Source organism: Sinohyriopsis cumingii, chromosome 15, assembly GCF_028554795.1.
Source record: "Sinohyriopsis cumingii isolate HCF-2022 chromosome 15, ASM2855479v2, whole genome shotgun sequence".
Classification (NCBI taxonomy): Eukaryota; Metazoa; Mollusca; class Bivalvia; order Unionida; family Unionidae; genus Sinohyriopsis; species Sinohyriopsis cumingii.
Window position 1 is genome coordinate 110,787,978 of NC_142975.1, and position 19,533 is coordinate 110,807,510.

The window sequence follows — 19,533 nt, forward strand, 5'->3', positions numbered from 1 at the left end:
ACAATGATGGTAGAGGGTCAAACACAACAGAGACAGAAACATACATACACTAGTACAAGCGTGAGATTTATATATAAAGCATTACCAAGACCTGAAATCTTGCTGGGGTGTTCAAAAATTTGCATAATTGTAATGATGCTATAAATAGCTATAATCAAGGAAATGCTCAACGACAAAATGGATGTGACTAAAAGTAACGCTAAAATGACGAAATTGTTCCAGAATTGAAAAGAAAATAAACATATCCCCGAAAATTAAGTTACAATGGTTTAGACTAAAATGGATAAAATTAGTGACTACTTACAATATCAACTTGTGTGACGATCGTGGATAAATACCTATGTATCTATAATCAGCTGAAATTCCTATGAAATCCCACTATCTATTTATAGCTCCAACTTGTGGGTTATTCCTTTGGAAAATCCCACTATCTTTTTATAGCCTCAGCTTGAGTGACGTTCCTGTTTATGAACTCTAGTATATATGTATAGCTACAAAATGTGGAAATCCCCAAGTCCATATTTATAGTCTCAAAATTTCCAGCATCAGTGACGTCACTGTACTGAACACTAGGGGATAAATGGCAACAGTGTTGCAAGTGGCTGACCTGAATACGCGCTACTGTAGGTAGGTAGGTAGAGTGTATCTGATAGGGATAAAGTGAGTTTTATAGGGACAAACAGAGACCAATACACACACACAGACACACACACAACATACGCGCGCAGACACACGCACACACACACACACACACAGAGGGAAGAGGAAAAAACAAACCCCAAATATACTATCAACACAGAAGGGAGATAATACAAACCCCAAATAAACTATCGACACAAACGTACGCGAACGCATACAAACCCCAAATAAACTATCCACACAAACGTACGCGAACGCATACAAACCCCAAATATACTATCCACACAAACGTACGCAAACGCATAAAAACCCCAAATATACTATCCACACAACGTCGCTAACGCATACAAACCCCAAATATACTATCCACACTCGGGAGGAAGAAGAAAAAAACAACCAAATATACGATCTACACAACGTACGCGAACACACACACACACACACACACACACACACACACACACCACAGAGGGAAGAAGAAAACCATTATACACTATCCACACGGAGTGAAGAAATAGCCCTTTATATATACTATCAACAGAGAGTGAAGAAAATAACCCATTATATTCCATCAACACAGAGTGAAGAAGAAAAAGTTTTTTGAAAGCACCTAAGCCCTCACCTGCAATGACCAACTCTGCCAAACACCTACACCCCCCCACTCCCAACACTACAAAACCCATTTAACCCGTTATTTTATGGCATCAGTGTGTGATTTAGGAAACATCAAGACACAAAATGATGGATGAATAGACTGACTATTGTTTACGGACTTGCATGCCTAAAGAGCGTGCGTGAAGGAAAACATCCTTCCATTTTAATTCTAACTAAAACATGATCCAGAGGGATAGAGAGAGGTCAAAGAGCACAATTTCATAAAGTGTGAGTAAAAACAAAACACGCCATCCTTATTATACAATGTCAAGACCAAGAGACACTTACGTTTTCTTTCTGGTCTATTCTCTTTTAGAAGGCAGTATGAAATTTCACATCAGGGCCAACGCATTGGCTCACATTGTCAATTTTTCCATTTCCATGTCTTTACTGGCACAAGTTCTTCATCATCTTCAATTTCTTCTTCTTCTTCTGAATCCCTCTTCTCTGTTTCGTCTTGTTTCTGTTTCTTCTCTTTTCTCGTAGGGCACTCTGAATTCCAGTGTCCTTTCTCCTGACAACAATATTAGGTATCTTGACTTTTGTCTCTCTTTCTTAGACGAAGCAGGTATTCTGGAGACAAATACCCATTTACCTTTGCAGATATAGCAAACTTCATTAGCACACACTTTCGTATGACTCTCATCAAATCAACGACCAAAAGAGTAAGTTTTGTTGCCACTTTCGCCTGTGAATTATGCTTTCGTATGACTTTTAGCAAATATTTGACCACCAGGTCGATCTGTGCTGACTCTTCCATCTTCTTGATCGTTTGAGATTGGAATGAATACTCTGACGCTAAGACACTCTCCTTATATACAGGGACCTGCTGCGTATGAAACCCAGTCAAATATAATTTTGCAATAAGATGAAACGATTTCATTGAGGAAGTAAAAGGCAATGATGTACCGTATCGCCTCACACAAAACCTGAAGTGTTAGCTCAGATCCGTGTCAGCGATTTCGAAGACGACATAACTGAGCTTTCATCAATGCTCTCCATTTATGCCACAAAACCACGAGTCCTGATTCACGCCAAAAGAAATTTCGTTCGGTCCATAAAAAATAGTATCACATCTGAGAAACGCAAAAACGAACTTCCAGAAAACTGAGAACGACGGCTTACACCTACAACGTGAAATGTATGAGTTCAAGTAGTGCGTAAAACTTAGTCAAATTAAATTTTTATAGTCAAAACGAAACGATCTCTTTTCGAAAAAGAAAGCAGACACCAAGCGACAATGGCGATCCGTGTCACACAACACTTTTCAAAATGTATATGATCAGAGGTTTGTTCTAGCGATCTGCACGGTTAAATTAAATGTTGATGTATTTTGTAATAAGACGGACACAATTTCCATGGGATCGCCCATGGAACCATTGTTCGTGCATTAGTTTAATTTTTTAAAATATTTTTATATATAAATCGCCTATAGGATAGACCCAGTAAAGCATGGCCATTCTCGTCACTGTGTGAATAGCTACTCAAGTCAATTCGAAGTGAACGCGGTAAGAAAATAAGTATAGCCAATGAAATGGCTTACAACGGGTGATGCATTGTTTTGTTCTAGGACTGTGTGGCATAATAATCCCTATGTTCTTGCGTTGTTACCATAACAGTGCAGACAGACTGAAATGTGAACTTACAAGCCCTCTTTGTGTGTGTTGTACCATTTCTTCTTACCACATCAAAATACTGAGCGTCACAGTATTGGTTCGCGTTTTCAAGCTGACCATTTTTTTTATATCTCACTTAAACATTTTAACATAAACACTCACACTCACATTGGTAGAGTCAGAACAGATGTGTTACAGTATTGAGGGGCATGTTATCTTTTTTTTTTTTCAAACTAATAAATTTGGGGTTTGTATGAAGTAAAGAACCGAAAGTACAGTGAAACTCAAGGATGATGACCCAATCTGTCTGTCTATTGATGCGTGTATTTACTTAAGAAGAAATATGACCTCTAAAACACAAAGAGATACGGCAAGCATGATTAGAATGAACATAACGATGTTTTCCTTCACGCCCGTGTAATTTAGAGTTTCAATCCTCTTTGAAGACAAACTTAGTCTCCTTTTGTAGGGCTTGAAATAATAAAAAACCTGAAAAAATCTTAAGCACTTTGCTATAGATAATTTCATCAACAGACTAAACAACATAAATACCGTTACAACACTAGAAAGCCTTAAATCTTCTATCAAAAAGAAATGCATCAAAAAGTTAAAGATTAACGATAACTAACCAATGAAACCGAATTTAACAAAGGCAGTGACATGTGAAGAAATGTCTCTCACTTTGGAAAGGTAGGCGAATGTACTCTGTCATGTACCATCAACTTGAAAAAAAATTATAAACAGAGAGAAACCTAAATTCAAAATTCAGTTGTTTTTTTCTTCAAAATTGTTTCGTTTCTTTTTTCTTTTTTTGGAACAAATCTAAGCACTAATATAGAGTGGAAAAGGGAAAATGCACATACAAGCTTTGATATTTCTGAAAAAATGAGGGGATATTCCTAACGTTCATAACCACCTATGGACTTGGACTTGTCTGTGACTTATCCACAAAACAAGATGTACATATTTCTGGTCAAGCTGCAAGTGTGTGCGTGTTTTTGAAAATGGTAAAAATTGGATATACAATTTTCTCGTGACACTTATAAAGTGAAGAGTGTGCAAGTGTCAAAAGCCAAAGTCATATAAGTTTTGTATTTTGTACGGCTTGTAAAGATTTCCACTTTAGAAAATGTGAAGTATCACAAGTTATTATCACAAACAGAAGTGGAACATAGGGGCTTGCAAGAAAGAAAATAACCCAGACAGTTGGTGTCATCAAGAGTGCTAGAGACGGTACCCGAACTTGCTTGCTTGCTTACTTGAATTAAAGTGATTTTCGCTCTAATGGAGCATATATCACTTGTTTAATAACGCACCGCGTGATTTTTAATTACTCCTGGGGAAGGAAAGAGAGCCTCATCTCCCAGGCTTTTATGTACTCACAGACTACTTTTAAATTTAGCCACTCAGGTGTAGGACTAACTAGTCCTTAACAACCTGACTGAAAGGCTTTAAACATGAGTGGGAATAGTCTCACCACACACTCATTTTTCTGTCCGAGCGTGGTAAAGGAGGAAAAAGGTGCTCAAAAAGACAGCCATGGGTGTTAAGTACTCAACAAAACGCTAGCCCGTACTTATTTCAAATCAAGTCCCGTTTTTGCTAATGGACAGTAAAAAGTACCAATAATGTGTTAACCACTTGTGCAATTAGTTCAAATCTAACGAGTCTGTTAAATTTCCTACTTCCTAACATATCTATCTAATATTAGTACTTAGTGTACATAAAAATAGCCATACTGATCTTATTTAAATTATTATGTCTAAGAGACATATACCAGTTTGGTCACTGTTAGGTTTAAAAAGTTAAGTTTGTTGCGGTGTTCCAATAGGTCAAGTTTGTTTCGAGAATAGTTTAGTCAAGGAGGGATACCAAGCCAAATATGGTTCCCTAGTTAATAAAAAGCAATCTTTTGGAGCCCTAAAAAAGGCTGTTTTTTTCTGTTAGAAGGTAACACGTCTCTCTTTTGCTTTCACGTTCTTTCCCGCACTCCTAGTCTCATGATTCTTGATATCAGGAAATGCGTAGCCATGATGGGCGGCAATGTAAGCAGCGGCTTCTACCAGTTGACTGAGGGGGTATCCAGTGTAGGTTTGTCTGTAGAATTGGGGAAGAACTCTGACCCTAATCCCCATTGAGAAGGCCTTGGTTTAAAGGTGTCTAGAGATTTGTAGGCAACGTATTGTATGGCTCTAATAAACTACCCTGCTTTGTTGACGTCATACAATGCTTGATCTAGTCCCATTTCGGTGTACTTCTCAACGAGGGTCAGCGTCCCCCTCCTCCTCCGCAACCGCCTCAATTTCCTCTTCTGGTTCTGATACTAATTCTTTAGTTGAGGTAGATAGTTTCAAATCCGCTGCTATGGTGTCTGTCGCTGTTATTGTTGTTGTGGTTGTTCTTTCAGCTGAGATTGTCTGTAGTATCGGAGTGAGAAAAGAACTTTGTTGTTGTTGTAGGGTTTAACGCCATTTTTCAGCACGCGATAGGCTATACATGGCGGCCAGTATTAATGGTGGAGGAAGAACCCGGGAAAAACCCGGAAAGAACCACCGACCCACGAGAAGCTACTGGCAAGCTTTCTCACATACCCACATTAGCCGAATCCGAGACTCGAACCCACGCAGACAAAGGTGAGATGACAGTGATCCGTAACGGAGAGCGCTTAAGACCACTCGGCCACTCGGGGCCCCAGAAAAGAACGTAGTGCCTCCGATAATTACATTTGAGTTTGTCATACCGTTTGTCTAACATAATTGGCCCTTTGTTTTGCCACCACTCTTTCCGGGGCAGGTTGTTTGTTAGGTATAGTCGGCTGTTGACTAGATGTTATTTGTGTTCTCGAGGTGGGTGGAGTGCTAACTGGCTAGGTCTGCATTGCTTGCTCCCGCTACTGTTGCGTATATTTCTTCCCTCCACACCGAGTTCTGGGCCTAATTCTTTTAATTTCGTTGTACCCGAACTTACATTATCCATATTATCACCAACAAAAAAAAACGCACAAACCTAAAAGAAACACTCACTCACTTTTTTACAGAACATTACTATTTTTAAAATTTTGATAAGCGACGGAAACGAAGGACTTAGAGTCGCACTTTCTAACCAAGATAAAGAAATCATGTGCTGATAGACTCACTTCTGTATTTTTTCTTCTAACTGACTAACATATCATAGGCAATGGAATGTTATTTCTTTTCGAGAGTATGGGGTAGCCCTGAAATTTTTTTTTGGAACTTGAAGCTATGGCGATCGCTTAGGTTATAAGATGGCGGCCTCCTCTGACGACAGGCTTTCTCACAGGATAAGGTCTGCTTCTTCGGAAAAGAGAAGAAGAACTCTTTGGTGTCGATACAACTGTTGACAAAGCCTCTGTCAGGTTCATGCTGCTGCTGTTGCTGCTCTCTCTGCTGTTTATGAAGTCTGTACTTCTCCATCCATTCTTCTTTCTCCGTCTTGAATTCCTCCTTGAAGAGCTCTTCTTTCAGGTCTTCAGTGACTTTTAGCATTCTCACATTCTCTATCTCTTCTGGCTTCGGTATCAGACTGTGTCTGACCCTATGCAAATTCACGTAGGCTTCGTTTAGCTTAGCTAGTTTGGAGCACATCTTCGTAGGAGGATGAGTTAACAATGGATGGGCAGACTGGAAACTTCCCCGGTTCTTAAAGTCAAAGCGCGGACGTGAAGGAAAACATTACTACACGGTTTTCGAGCCGGAACGTTCAAATAGTGTTATGGGAGGGATAGAGAGAAGTCAATGAGCATGAATCAAGATTCCTATAGCCAAACAAACCACAAAGGCATTTTTTTCTTCAAAACACAACATTTTTTTATTCATACTAACAAACAACTCTAACATTTTTTTTAACAATAATCCAACACTATAACATCAAACATTTTTTTCAAATACCAAACATTTTTTTTCAATTCACACTCTAATTTAAACAGGGCTGACAACGTTGTGAATGAAATTGTGATTTCCACTGTTGGAAGTCATTAGGCCATTGATGGACACTACGTTTCCTAGTTAGAGACAAAAGATAAGCATACTGGCCACAAAACCATCAATGTACTTTCACATCGTTTCTAGAAGAATGACGAGGATCAAAATGAGTCACTAAATGTTCTAAAGAATAGCCCAGGCTGCAATGATGCAGAAAATACACACAGTACTGTCCACACACCAAGGAATATGTGCCTTGTAATTTCACATTATTGAATCGGGTGGTCTGAGCATTTCTTCTCATAAAGTCGATGATATCGTCTTCCAAAGGGGGCAATCCGTACGAATCAAAATATTCCACACATCCTTCTTGAGGAAAGTAAACGGCTACCCAGTGGGTTCCTGGGAGATGACTGTCGTCCGTGTTGATCACATAAGCTAGATGGTCTTGAGGTTTGCGATGAGGGAGTTTATCTTTAGCACAGACGACAGGATTCCAAGAAGCCGTATACGAACTGTGGTTCAAAAGGTAATAAAGTTCTCAGGTATCCATGTTTTGTTTTTTTTTTCTTCTTCACAGGTAATGATAAGTCATCAATTCGATCCTGACCTTTTGCTTGAAAATGTCTGACAAGTAACCGTTACTTCGCCTTGTCTCCCAACTCTGATCCAACAGAGCTTCGATGCGATGGATCTCTTGAGTTGTTAATGGAGGACAATAATGTTCACGCAAGCCTTTATACCACTGTTGTAACACGTCTTCTTCCGAGATGAGACTCCAAGCTTCGTCCAGATATTCGTCCAATTTTTCTTCTTGACTCAGCATCAGGCATTTATCGTGTTGAATTTGATTGCGATGATCGTTATGACATCCATAGCAATCTTTCTTGATCAATTCCTTAATTTTTTTTCTGTCAAGACTATAGCATAACAGGAAACTAAATGTGATTCTTGTTGTGGCCATCTAGACTTCATCATGATGACTTCGTCTTTGTCTTGGGGTTCTCCTTCCTCAGGATCTTCATATTCCATGTCCAAAGAATCCCTACTATACAAACATTGATAAAAGTCTTCCATGACTTCTAATAGTCTAGAATGACTTCTCTCAAACTGTTGGTTTATATCGTATTGTCCAATTCAGCATACAGGATGACGTTCACCGTATTATCTGCGCGTAGATTTTCTGCAAACTGAAATTCCACACGCATCTGGCCGGATTTTATAGGGTGAAAATGTCCTCCTCGCTGTCTTGACTTACAATTCGTTAGAGAACCGTTTTCGAAAATGGAGTTTCACTGTAACTTTCCCTTTGGAGAATGGAATATTTTGTCCCAGATCTCCTTTTATAGCAATGTTGACAGTGTCTAAATACGACTTACTGACGGGCAAATAGTGAGGATGTACAAATTAACGGTGTACGTGATAGGTGTTTGCACCTTCGTGGTCATTGTTTGTGGTACTATCCACTTTGAAAGGAATGACACGCAGTAACGGAACAGAGGTGTGTCCCACCACGTTGTACTCCACCACATCGGAATACACAAAGATCAAATTAAGTCCTTGGTTCAGTTCTACAGGGTTTCCAAAAGCTCTGTAAAAATCCATATTACTTTTGATCTTGGGCTCATATTGTTTGCGACCATTTCTGCATGTCCACCCAAAATTTCAAACAAACTACCATTGAACCTGAGGGACAATGTGTCCGTATCTTGAAATTTGATCACGAGACGATGAGCCACTTTATGGTACTCAATCTTCACACTTTTTTTGGCTCTGTTCAGTGCTTTGCCAAAGGCTAAGTTGAACCTGTCCGCAATAGTGTCCACCAAATGTTCACCACTAAAATAATAACCTGAAGGACTTTTCAAGGTGTAGATAATGATGGCTGGAGTGCTGGCTGGTCTTGTGTCCCCTAAAAACCCGATTTTGTTGATTTCTTCCTCCAATTGGGCATTCAGGATTTCCACATCGAAAGTGTTTTGCTTTTCGGTGATGTTTTTGATTTGTGTTTGGTGAATGATTTCCAATAACGCCACTTCCCAATGGGCTTCGTGATCTAACTGGATGGTCTGAAGTAATTTGACCGTGTAACAGCACAACGTGTTCTTGGGAAACACCTCCATGGAACTGTCACTGGGTAAGGTTAAGTAAAATTGGTTGTTATTGCTCATAATTCCAGAGTTTTGTGGCTCTCCGAGGCGATACTGGAAGTTAGAGAAGTGTCTCCGCCCAAAATGGGGTTGTTGTTGGAGTGGTGACTGGCACTGACACTGGACACAAGGTTCCCGTTGTTCCCGTTCGAGGAGAATTTCAGGGAGGGATTAGGAAGCAGGCAACCGATGTAACTGCTCAATACAATGGTCCGCAAGTGTTTGTCTCCTTGTTGCAAACTCAAATTGGCAATGGCTGCACCGATGACACAATACACCACGAAGGTTTGGCAGAAAAAGACGATTTGCGTTTTAGGCAAACGTTTTCCATACCACACCCACAAGGGTTGTGTTTGTAAATCTTGCAGAGAAGAATTGGGTGAAGGAGTGATTGCAGTAGCTGAATCTGTGTGAAAGGGCATGATGGTCACTTCTTTTTATAGTGCGAAGCGTCGATGCAAGAATCAAAACTGGGTGGATATCCTTTCCAACGTACTTTGACTTCTTTGACACGTCGTTTGCCCACTTTACGGTTTCTGCGTTTGACAATGCCTTTGATGTCGTACACGTCGTCTTTTTTGGTGACACGACTTGATTTGAAATAAGTACGGGCTAGCGTTTTGTTGAGTACTTAACACCCATGGCTGTCTTTTTGAGCACCTTTTTCCTCCTTTACCACGCTCGGACAGAAAAATGAGTGTGTGGTGAGACTATTCCCACTCATGTTTAAAGCCTTTCAGTCAGGTTGTTAAGGACTAGTTAGTCCTACACCTGAGTGGCTAAATTTAAAAGTAGTCTGTGAGTACATAAAAGCCTGGGAGATGAGGCTCTCTTTCCTTCCCCAGGAGTAATTAAAAATCACGCGGTGCGTTATTAAACAAGTGATATATGCTCCATTAGAGCGAAAATCACTTTAATTCAAGTAAGCAAGCAAGCAAGTTCGGGTACCGTCTCTAGCACTCTTGATGACACCAACTGTCTGGGTTATTTTCTTTCTTGCAAGCCCCTATGTTCCACTTCTGTTTGTGATAATAACTTGTGATACTTCACATTTTCTAAAGTGGAAATCTTTACAAGCCGTACAAAATACAAAACTTATATGACTTTGGCTTTTGACACTTGCACACTCTTCACTTTATAAGTGTCACGAGAAAATTGTATATCCAATTTTTACCATTTTCAAAAACACGCACACACTTGCAGCTTGACCAGAAATATGTACATCTTGTTTTGTGGATAAGTCACAGACAAGTCCAAGTCCATAGGTGGTTATGAACGTTAGGAATATCCCCTCATTTTTTCAGAAATATCAAAGCTTGTATGTGCATTTTCCCTTTTCCACTCTATATTAGTGCTTAGATTTGTTCCAAAAAAAGAAAAAAGAAACGAAACAATTTTGAAGAAAAAAACAACTGAATTTTGAATTTAGGTTTCTCTCTGTTTATAATTTTTTTTCAAGTTGATGGTACATGACAGAGTACATTCGCCTACCTTTCCAAAGTGAGAGACATTTCTTCACATGTCACTGCCTTTGTTAAATTCGGTTTCATTGGTTAGTTATCGTTAATCTTTAACTTTTTGATGCATTTCTTTTTGATAGAAGATTTAAGGCTTTCTAGTGTTGTAACGGTATTTATGTTGTTTAGTCTGTTGATGAAATTATCTATAGCAAAGTGCTTAAGATTTTTTCAGGTTTTTTATTATTTCAAGCCCTACAAAAGGAGACTAAGTTTGTCTTCAAAGAGGATTGAAACTCTAAATTACACGGGCGTGAAGGAAAACATCGTTATGTTCATTCTAATCATGCTTGCCGTATCTCTTTGTGTTTTAGAGGTCATATTTCTTCTTAAGTAAATACGCGCATCAATAGACAGACAGATTGGGTCATCATCCTTGAGTTTCACTGTACTTTCGGTTCTTTACTTCAAACAAACCCCAAATTTATTAGTTTGAAAAAAAAAAAGATAACATGCCCCTCAATACTGTAACATATCTGTTCTGACTCTACCAATGTGAGTGTGAGTGTTTATGTTAAAATGTTTAAGTGAGATATAAAAAAAATGGTCAGCTTGAAAACGCGAACCAATACTGTGACGCTCAGTATTTTGATGTGGTAAGAAGAAATGGTACAACACACACAAAGAGGGCTTGTAAGTTCACATTTCAGTCTGTCTGCACTGTAATGGTAACAACGCAAGAACATAGGGATTATTATGCCACACAGTCCTAGAACAAAACAATGCATCACCCGTTGTAAGCCATTTCATTGGCTATACTTATTTTCTTACCGCGTTCACTTCGAATTGACTTGAGTAGCTATTCACACAGTGACGAGAATGGCCATGCTTTACTGGGTCTATCCTATAGGCGATTTATATATAAAAATATTTTAAAAAATTAAACTAATGCACGAACAATGGTTCCATGGGCGATCCCATGGAAATTGTGTCCGTCTTATTACAAAATACATCAACATTTAATTTAACCGTGCAGATCGCTAGAACAAACCTCTGATCATATACATTTTGAAAAGTGTTGTGTGACACGGATCGCCATTGTCGCTTGGTGTCTGCTTTCTTTTTCGAAAAGAGATCGTTTCGTTTTGACTATAAAAATTTAATTTGACTAAGTTTTACGCACTACTTGAACTCATACATTTCACGTTGTAGGTGTAAGCCGTCGTTCTCAGTTTTCTGGAAGTTCGTTTTTGCGTTTCTCAGATGTGATACTATTTTTTATGGACCGAACGAAATTTCTTTTGGCGTGAATCAGGACTCGTGGTTTTGTGGCATAAATGGAGAGCATTGATGAAAGCTCAGTTATGTCGTCTTCGAAATCGCTGACACGGATCTGAGCTAACACTTCAAGTTTTGTGTGAGGCGATACGGTACATCATTGCCTTTTACTTCCTCAATGAAATCGTTTCATCTTATTGCAAAATTACATTTGACTAGGTTTCATACGCAGCAGGTCCCTGTATATAAGGAGAGTGTCTTAGCGTCAGAGTATTCATTCCACTCTCAAACGATCAAGAAGATGGAAGAGTCAGCACAGATCGACCTGGTGGTCAAATATTTGCTAAAAGTCATACGAAAGCATAATTCACAGGCGAAAGTGGCAACAAAACTTACTCTTTTGGTCGTTGATTTGATGAGAGTCATACGAAAGTGTGTGCTAATGAAGTTTGCTATATCTGCAAAGGTAAATGGGTATTTGTCTCCAGAATACCTGCTTCGTCTAAGAAAGAGAGACAAAAGTCAAGATACCTAATATCGTTGTCAGGAGAAAGGACGCTGGAATTCAGAGTGCCCTACGAGAAAAGAGAAGAAACAGAAACAAGACGAAACAGAGAAGAGGGATTCAGAAGAAGAAGAAGAAATTGAAGATGATGAAGAACTTGTGCCAGTAAAGACATGGAAATGGAAAAATTGACAATGTGAGCCAATGCGTTGGCCCTGATGTGAAATTTCATACTGCCTTCTAAAAGAGAATAGACCAGAAAGAAAACGTAAGTGTCTCTTGGTCTTGACATTGTATAATAAGGATGGCGTGTTTTGTTTTTACTCACACTTTATGAAATTGTGCTCTTTGACCTCTCTCTATCCCTCTGGATCATGTTTTAGTTAGAATTGAAATGGAAGGATGTTTTCCTTCACGCACGCTCTTTAGGCATGCAAGTCCGTAAACAATAGTCAGTCTATTCATCCATCATTTTGTGTCTTGATGTTTCCTAAATCACACACTGATGCCATAAAATAACGGGTTAAATGGGTTTTGTAGTGTTGGGAGTGGGGGGGGGTGTAGGTGTTTGGCAGAGTTGGTCATTGCAGGTGAGGGCTTAGGTGCTTTCAAAAAACTTTTTCTTCTTCACTCTGTGTTGATGGAATATAATGGGTTATTTTCTTCACTCTCTGTTGATAGTATATATAAAGGGTTATTTCTTCACTCCGTGTGGATAGTGTATAATGGTTTTCTTCTTCCCTCTGTGGTGTGCGTGTGTGTGTGTGTGTGTGTGTGTGTGTGTGTGTTCGCGTACGTTGTGTAGATCGTATATTTGGTTGTTTTTTTCTTCTTCCTCCCGAGTGTGGATAGTATATTTGGGGTTTGTATGCGTTTGCGTCCGTTTGTGTGGATAGTATATTTGGGGTTTGTATGCGTTCGCGTACGTTTGTGTGGATAGTTTATTTGGGGTTTGTATGCGTTCGCGTACGTTTGTGTGGATAGTTTATTTGGGGTTTGTATTATCTCCCTTCTGTGTTGATAGTATATTTGGGGTTTGTTTTTTCCTCTTCCCTCTGTGTGTGTGTGTGTGTGTGTGTGTGTGTGTGTGTGTGTGTGTGTGTGTGTGTGTGTGTGTCTGCGCGCGTATGTTGTGTATGTGTGTGTGTGTGTGTGTGTGTGTGTGTGTATTGGTCTCTGTTTGTCCCTATAAAACTCACTTTATCCCTATCAGATACACTCTACGTACCTACCTACAGTAGCGCGTATTCAGGTCAGCCACTTGCAACACTGTTGCCATTTATCCCCTAGTGTTCAGTACAGTGACGTCACTGATGCTGGAAATTTTGAGACTATAAATATGGACTTGGGGATTTCCACATTTTGTAGCTATACATATATACTAGAGTTCATAAACAGGAACGTCACTCAAGCTGAGGCTATAAAAAGATAGTGGGATTTTCCAAAGGAATAACCCACAAGTTGGAGCTATAAATAGATAGTGGGATTTCATAGGAATTTCAGCTGATTATAGATACATAGGTATTTATCCACGATCGTCACACAAGTTGATATTGTAAGTAGTTACTAATTTTATCCATTTTCGTCTAAACCATTGTAACTTAATTTTCGGGGACATGTTTATTTTCTTTTAAATTCTGGGACAATTTTCGTCATTTTAGCGTTACTTTTAGTCACATCCAATTTGTCGTTGAGCATTTCCTTGATTATAGCTATTTATAGCATCATTACAATTATGCAAATTTTTGAACACCCCAGCAAGATTTCAGGTCTTGGTAATGCTTTATATATAAATCTCACGCTTGTTCTAGTGTATGTATGTTTCTGTCTCTGTTGTGTTTGACCCTCTACCATCATTGTCCCTAGACAATCCCACCATGTTCAATTCCCCTTGACGCTATACAGACCCACCATGTTCAATTTCCACATGTTAAATTCCCCTAGTCCCTAGACAGACCCACACTCTATTCCCATGTTCAATTCCCCTTGTCCCTAGAGTGACCCAGCAATTTTTCCCGTGTTCAATTTCCCTTGACGCTATACAGTCCCACCCTGTTTAAATTCCTTTGACGCTATACAGTCCCCTATTCCCATGTTCAATTCCCCTTGACGCTCAACAGTCCCACGATTTTTCTCCATGTTAATTTCCCTTGTCGCTCAACAGTCCCACGATTATTCTTCATGTTAATTTCCCTTGTCGCTATATGTTCCCACGATTTTTCTCCATGTTAAATTTCCATTGTCGCTATATGTTCCCAGGGGGGGTCTGTAATGCTAATTCCCATTGTCGCTATAGTATCCCTATTTACTACTATTATCAAATAAGCTTCGTAAGCATTATATAAAAATTAGTAACTCGTGTCGAATTAAATAATCTTAAAATTTTAAAGATGATTATGTTTAACATAAATAAAACGGACCCCTAATTTTAAGTTCACTCCAGAAGTAAACTATGCGTGCCTTGACTATTAATACTATTACAAAAAAACGTGATTTCGGGAAATTTTTATACGTAAAAAGGTTGATTTGTACTATGTCCAAATAAATATACTGAAACATTTTAGCTGTACAGTCTCCGGTTGTCAGCAATAATTTGAAATGATTGATATAGTCAAGTTTTATTACATTTCCATTTTAAAAATTTATACTATATCAATCAGACAGAACACCAATTTCGGTATTGGGAGTATTTATTCCCGCTGTCTATTCGTTGGATCTCACCTCCAGTATGAGCTGAAGATACATTTTTGTGTCCAGCAGAAAAGAATAAAGTAGCAGTTTGATTTTACGACATATTTAAAACTGTCAAGTTCTGAACATTGTATTGAGTCTTAGCTGTACAAATAACAATGATTTTTGGTCCAAAAACTCCATCGCCACCTTGAACTAGAAGTATGGATCTTCATAGGAAGTGATACATATTTCCTGAATATATGTGTGTATGTTTGTATAACAAAATAAATGTGCAAATACTCCTTGATGCAAAGTATATGCACAAAACTTTATACGTGTCTTGTTTTGATAAAAAGAGTTTAATATCGTGGCCGTCAGACCGAGGCTTATTAATATCCAATACCAACCGAGTTCTTTTCTCCGACTCAGAGCAAGCCACCATATATATTCCCAAACAGAATTCAAAGAAGACTGAAATTCATCAAATTTCGATTCCGTACAGCTAAGATTACGAACAGGAGGACGTCAGAAAAAAATAACAACATCGTTCCAACCTGGGTGTGCGATAAATAAAAATATTAAAACTACAACAACAAAAATAAGACTCAGTATCCGTATTTAATGTTAATCATGTAAGATTAATTGTGTATGCAGTAATAACTTTTATCTTAATCAACTTCCATATAATTTTTATAATAACAAAATCTTGATTTTACTTACCAAATGCAAGGCCAACTATTAGCAAAGCGAAGTACAATCCAAACATTCTAGTCAAGTTGATCTTGGCCGTGAGAGACAAATGTGAAATCATAACTGTGCGAAGAAAGACAATATGATAACCACTTGAAATTAGTACGAGTAGAGACCAAACAATGCAGCTGGCACATGATATATTGACTTGATTCCGGATATGATGTGCTTGGCCACTTACGATATTTCCGCATCTGCGATATGGTGGTGTTTTTTTTCAAACGATTAATTGGTCAAGTAATTGGTACTTTATAGCGCAGTGTGAACTGTAGAAAAAAGTAGGTGAAGTTTCGGAAAGCGGAGACTGGGACTGAATTCATTGACGTAACATGCACGAAGAGTAATGATAGCAAAAAGGCATAAACAAATTTTTCACTGCACTGCAAATTAGAAGTGCCGGAAACACCACTAAAACCAAAAGCTGGAAAATGAATAGTTCGACTGATTAATTGATCACACAACTTCTTGAGAGAAAATAAGTTTCCACTAGTTACATCATTTTTTATTTATTTATCGTGCTCAGTACAATGTGAAAAACTTTCATATATTGGATAAAGATACTATTAACCTGAAGGAAGGATCGCTCAGGTAGTCTAAGTGGTTAGAGCGTTTCCCTCGGATGCGGAATGTCGCGGTTTCGAACCCCATTAACCTGAAGGCCACACTTTCATTTTTGATGTACTCTCAGGAGGAACTACATTAAAAAAGAAATGTAAATAACATTAAAAACCTTGTTCGAAACACATCATAATTTGTGTATATACTAAAGGCTGATATTTCAAAACCAGTTAGCACACTTAAAGGGAAGCATAGGGATATGGTTTAATATGTATTCAATCGACCGAGTTCACTTTATTTATTTCATGTATAAAGTCTGAGCACATGTGGCTCACTAGTTAAGCATAAACCAGCCTTTAATTTTCTCAGTATGTCTGACGGAGGAGGAAGGCTGTTTGAATGTATAAGGTGCTGTGGTGGTGACGTGTAACTTACACATCTGGTTAATGACGCATCAGCGGTGTCAGATCTATCGAACTAAATCCAATCGCTCCACTTTCACTCGCAAATTATCTCATATATAGTTTTAAAAACTAACAAAGATGTTGTAAAGACTGAACAACTGCCATATAAATATTGTATCCGATTCATGAATAAAGTCTATCGCGTGCTATGTATGACGTACTACGTGCAACATAACCCTGACAAATGACACGTGTCACGTTGATATACCTGCTTCCAATCTGTATTATATCACTATAAGACAGCAATTGTTTACCAGTCATTTGACACCTCATTGTACTATCCAGACACTGGAAATGGACAAATCAAAAAAGAAGAAAGGAGAGGACCTTCACAAAAGTATCATAGATGTAAAGAGTGGTCAATTAACGGTATGAGAGATTATGACTATATATTAGTCATTTACCATTTAGGTAGAATCACTGATGATTTGAAATTTAAATGTAAATGTGGAAGAGAAGTGAAATTTAGTTCTTTTTGTGATCATCGGAAAACGAAAGTTTTTATGAACCATTTCAAACTTGCTCGAAAGAAGATATTCATTAAGGAGAACAAGCAAGAAAAATTAAAGACGTTAACATGAAACAGGCGACCAAACAGGAAAAGCTGCCAAACTGCCAAACATTGTGTTTAATTCAATAGATATGACTATGTAAGCGAAAAGCGGGGCCATAAGCGAGCGAAGTCCGACACGAAAGAGTGAAGTGTCAATGTACTAATTACAAGTATTTTACAAAAGATCAATGATTTGATTAAAGGGACAGAACATTGTAGACGTGTGAGGAAAGAGTATTAGATTGAATATAAACTTTTAACTTAGTTAAGCATTACACCTGTGTCTGATTGAATGGACATAACAGTTAAAGTTTAGGAGAAGTATAGGATTGATCATTTCGTAAGCTTTTATAATTGTGGAGCAATCGTATTAGGATTTCTTGAAAATGCTTTCAGGGATAAATTCGTTAATTACAAGTTATTAAAACACAATGAAGTAGTAATAAGTGCCATAAAGAAACCACACAATTGTTGGCTAGCAAGGCAATACATGACAAGGAATCAAATTTAAGAATTCAGTCTCATGCTAACGAATACATGTTTTACAAGGAAATGCAGAATCATGTCAAAACCTTGGACAATCAAACAGTGAATAGCTGAAGAAGACTATTTTCGTTAGAAAAGGAAAAAAAATATTGGACACGCTTCTGATAAATCAGTGAAAGATCGAAAGACAACAAACTGAAAGGTACATCTCTAAAATTCTTCTGTTTATGATGCAACTGCTTAAATTTGCGTTACGTGCATGAAAGTCTAAATTACCGTGGTAGGTCAGACAGGAAAAGATATTAATAGAGTCCTGAATATGCATCAATGTAGGATAGGAAATTTCCATCCGATGGTCCTAATTTGTGTCTTTTTGTCACAAATGAGGCTGCTGACGCAGACCTCAAGGATGGAATGCTCCTAATCTACACTGAAGCTAGGCTGATAAATCAGCCCATCTCTCGTGATGATATTGATTTTCGGTTTAAAGGCTTATAACACCTATTCATTTAAACATGCAAAAATCCGCAGCCAGTTTTGGCTGCACACATCGGTGTACATTTTATACGGTTACTGTTATTTCTCGCGGCTGTGGAGCTACTGTTGGCTGAATGTTTTTTTTGTGACATGTACATTATATTTCCGGAACAAATCTTATGTTTGATAACTTGTAAATCCACGTGGAATAGCACAACATTATGTCCTGTAGCAATTTGGAATTTCGCGGTAGATATGGCTACTACCAATTACCTGTATGTGTCTAAAGTGTATGCAGGTTTGTTCCGGAAATATTTGCATACAGCAAAATTGCACATTTTAATGAACAGGTGACTTTATACCCACTTATCGTCCATCAGTATCAACACAGATTTGGGGGTTGATTTATCGAACTACACCGAAGCAAAATGATACATTCAAATTAATGAATGAAAAATGAGGGTCGACGTCAAAATGGCATATTGTGAAACTGATGTATCTTTAAAATTCCCTTACCTTAAGATAGAACGTAAAAAGTAAGGTTTACATTGAATAATTCAGTGCAAACTTTAAATGGTGTTTACACGTATTATAGATTCCAAAGACCAGTTGTTGAAACGACTATGGTAATGTTTTTTCACAGCATTCAAATTGTGTATAGTGGATACCTCGCGCAATTATACAAATGTAACAAGGTCAAAATTAAAGTCCACTCTTGACCATAACATTAATTAAGACCTTGACCTTAAGTTGATTTACTCTTCAGATATAATAATGATATTATGAATTTAAAAAAACACAAAACACATTAACAATTACAGCAACGAAGTTCTCGATTCGAAATTGAACAAAAGAAACCGTACATGTAGCTAGGTCGATATGTGAAACGGCCTGTTTGAGGAACACTTAACTTCAACAAGTGTTTGTTTTAGTATGCAAAAGTATCGCAAGCAATGTTTATTGTTATTACTGAGAAAGAATGTTAAAGTGTTGATAAGAAATCGGAAAGTATTTACTGCTTTGTGTGCACTAAGATAGCATTAGAACGCCACAAATAGTCAACAAGTGAGGGTAAGGTCACGTGTGAGGTAGGATACAGCTATCCAACTGTTCGGCACTGGAAAAGCACGATCTTAAACACATCGAAAGTTGAGAAATATTTATGCTATCCTATAGAAAACAGGGATAATAATTTACATGTAGCTTGACAGCCAATATATAATGTCATAGATAAGTAATATATTTCCAGCAGTTCTAAGAAGAACACTTTTTACAACAACACCGGTAAGAATGAAACAAAGAGTATGTTAATACACGTTCAGAAATGCATAA

General features: G+C 38.0%; 1 protein-coding gene across 1 annotated transcript in view; it reads right to left on the reverse strand.

Annotated features, from left to right (window-relative positions):
- Window positions 1–15,795, reverse strand: part of LOC149782476 (uncharacterized) — a 38,766-nt gene extending 22,971 nt beyond the window's left edge. The window contains exon 1 of the mRNA XM_089933900.1: window positions 15,634–15,795. Coding sequence (XP_089790026.1) covers window positions 15,634–15,724 — 91 coding nt within the window. The 5' untranslated portion in view covers window positions 15,725–15,795. The remainder of the gene's footprint in view (window positions 1–15,633) is intronic.
- Between the last annotated feature and the right edge of the window lie 3,738 nt (window positions 15,796–19,533).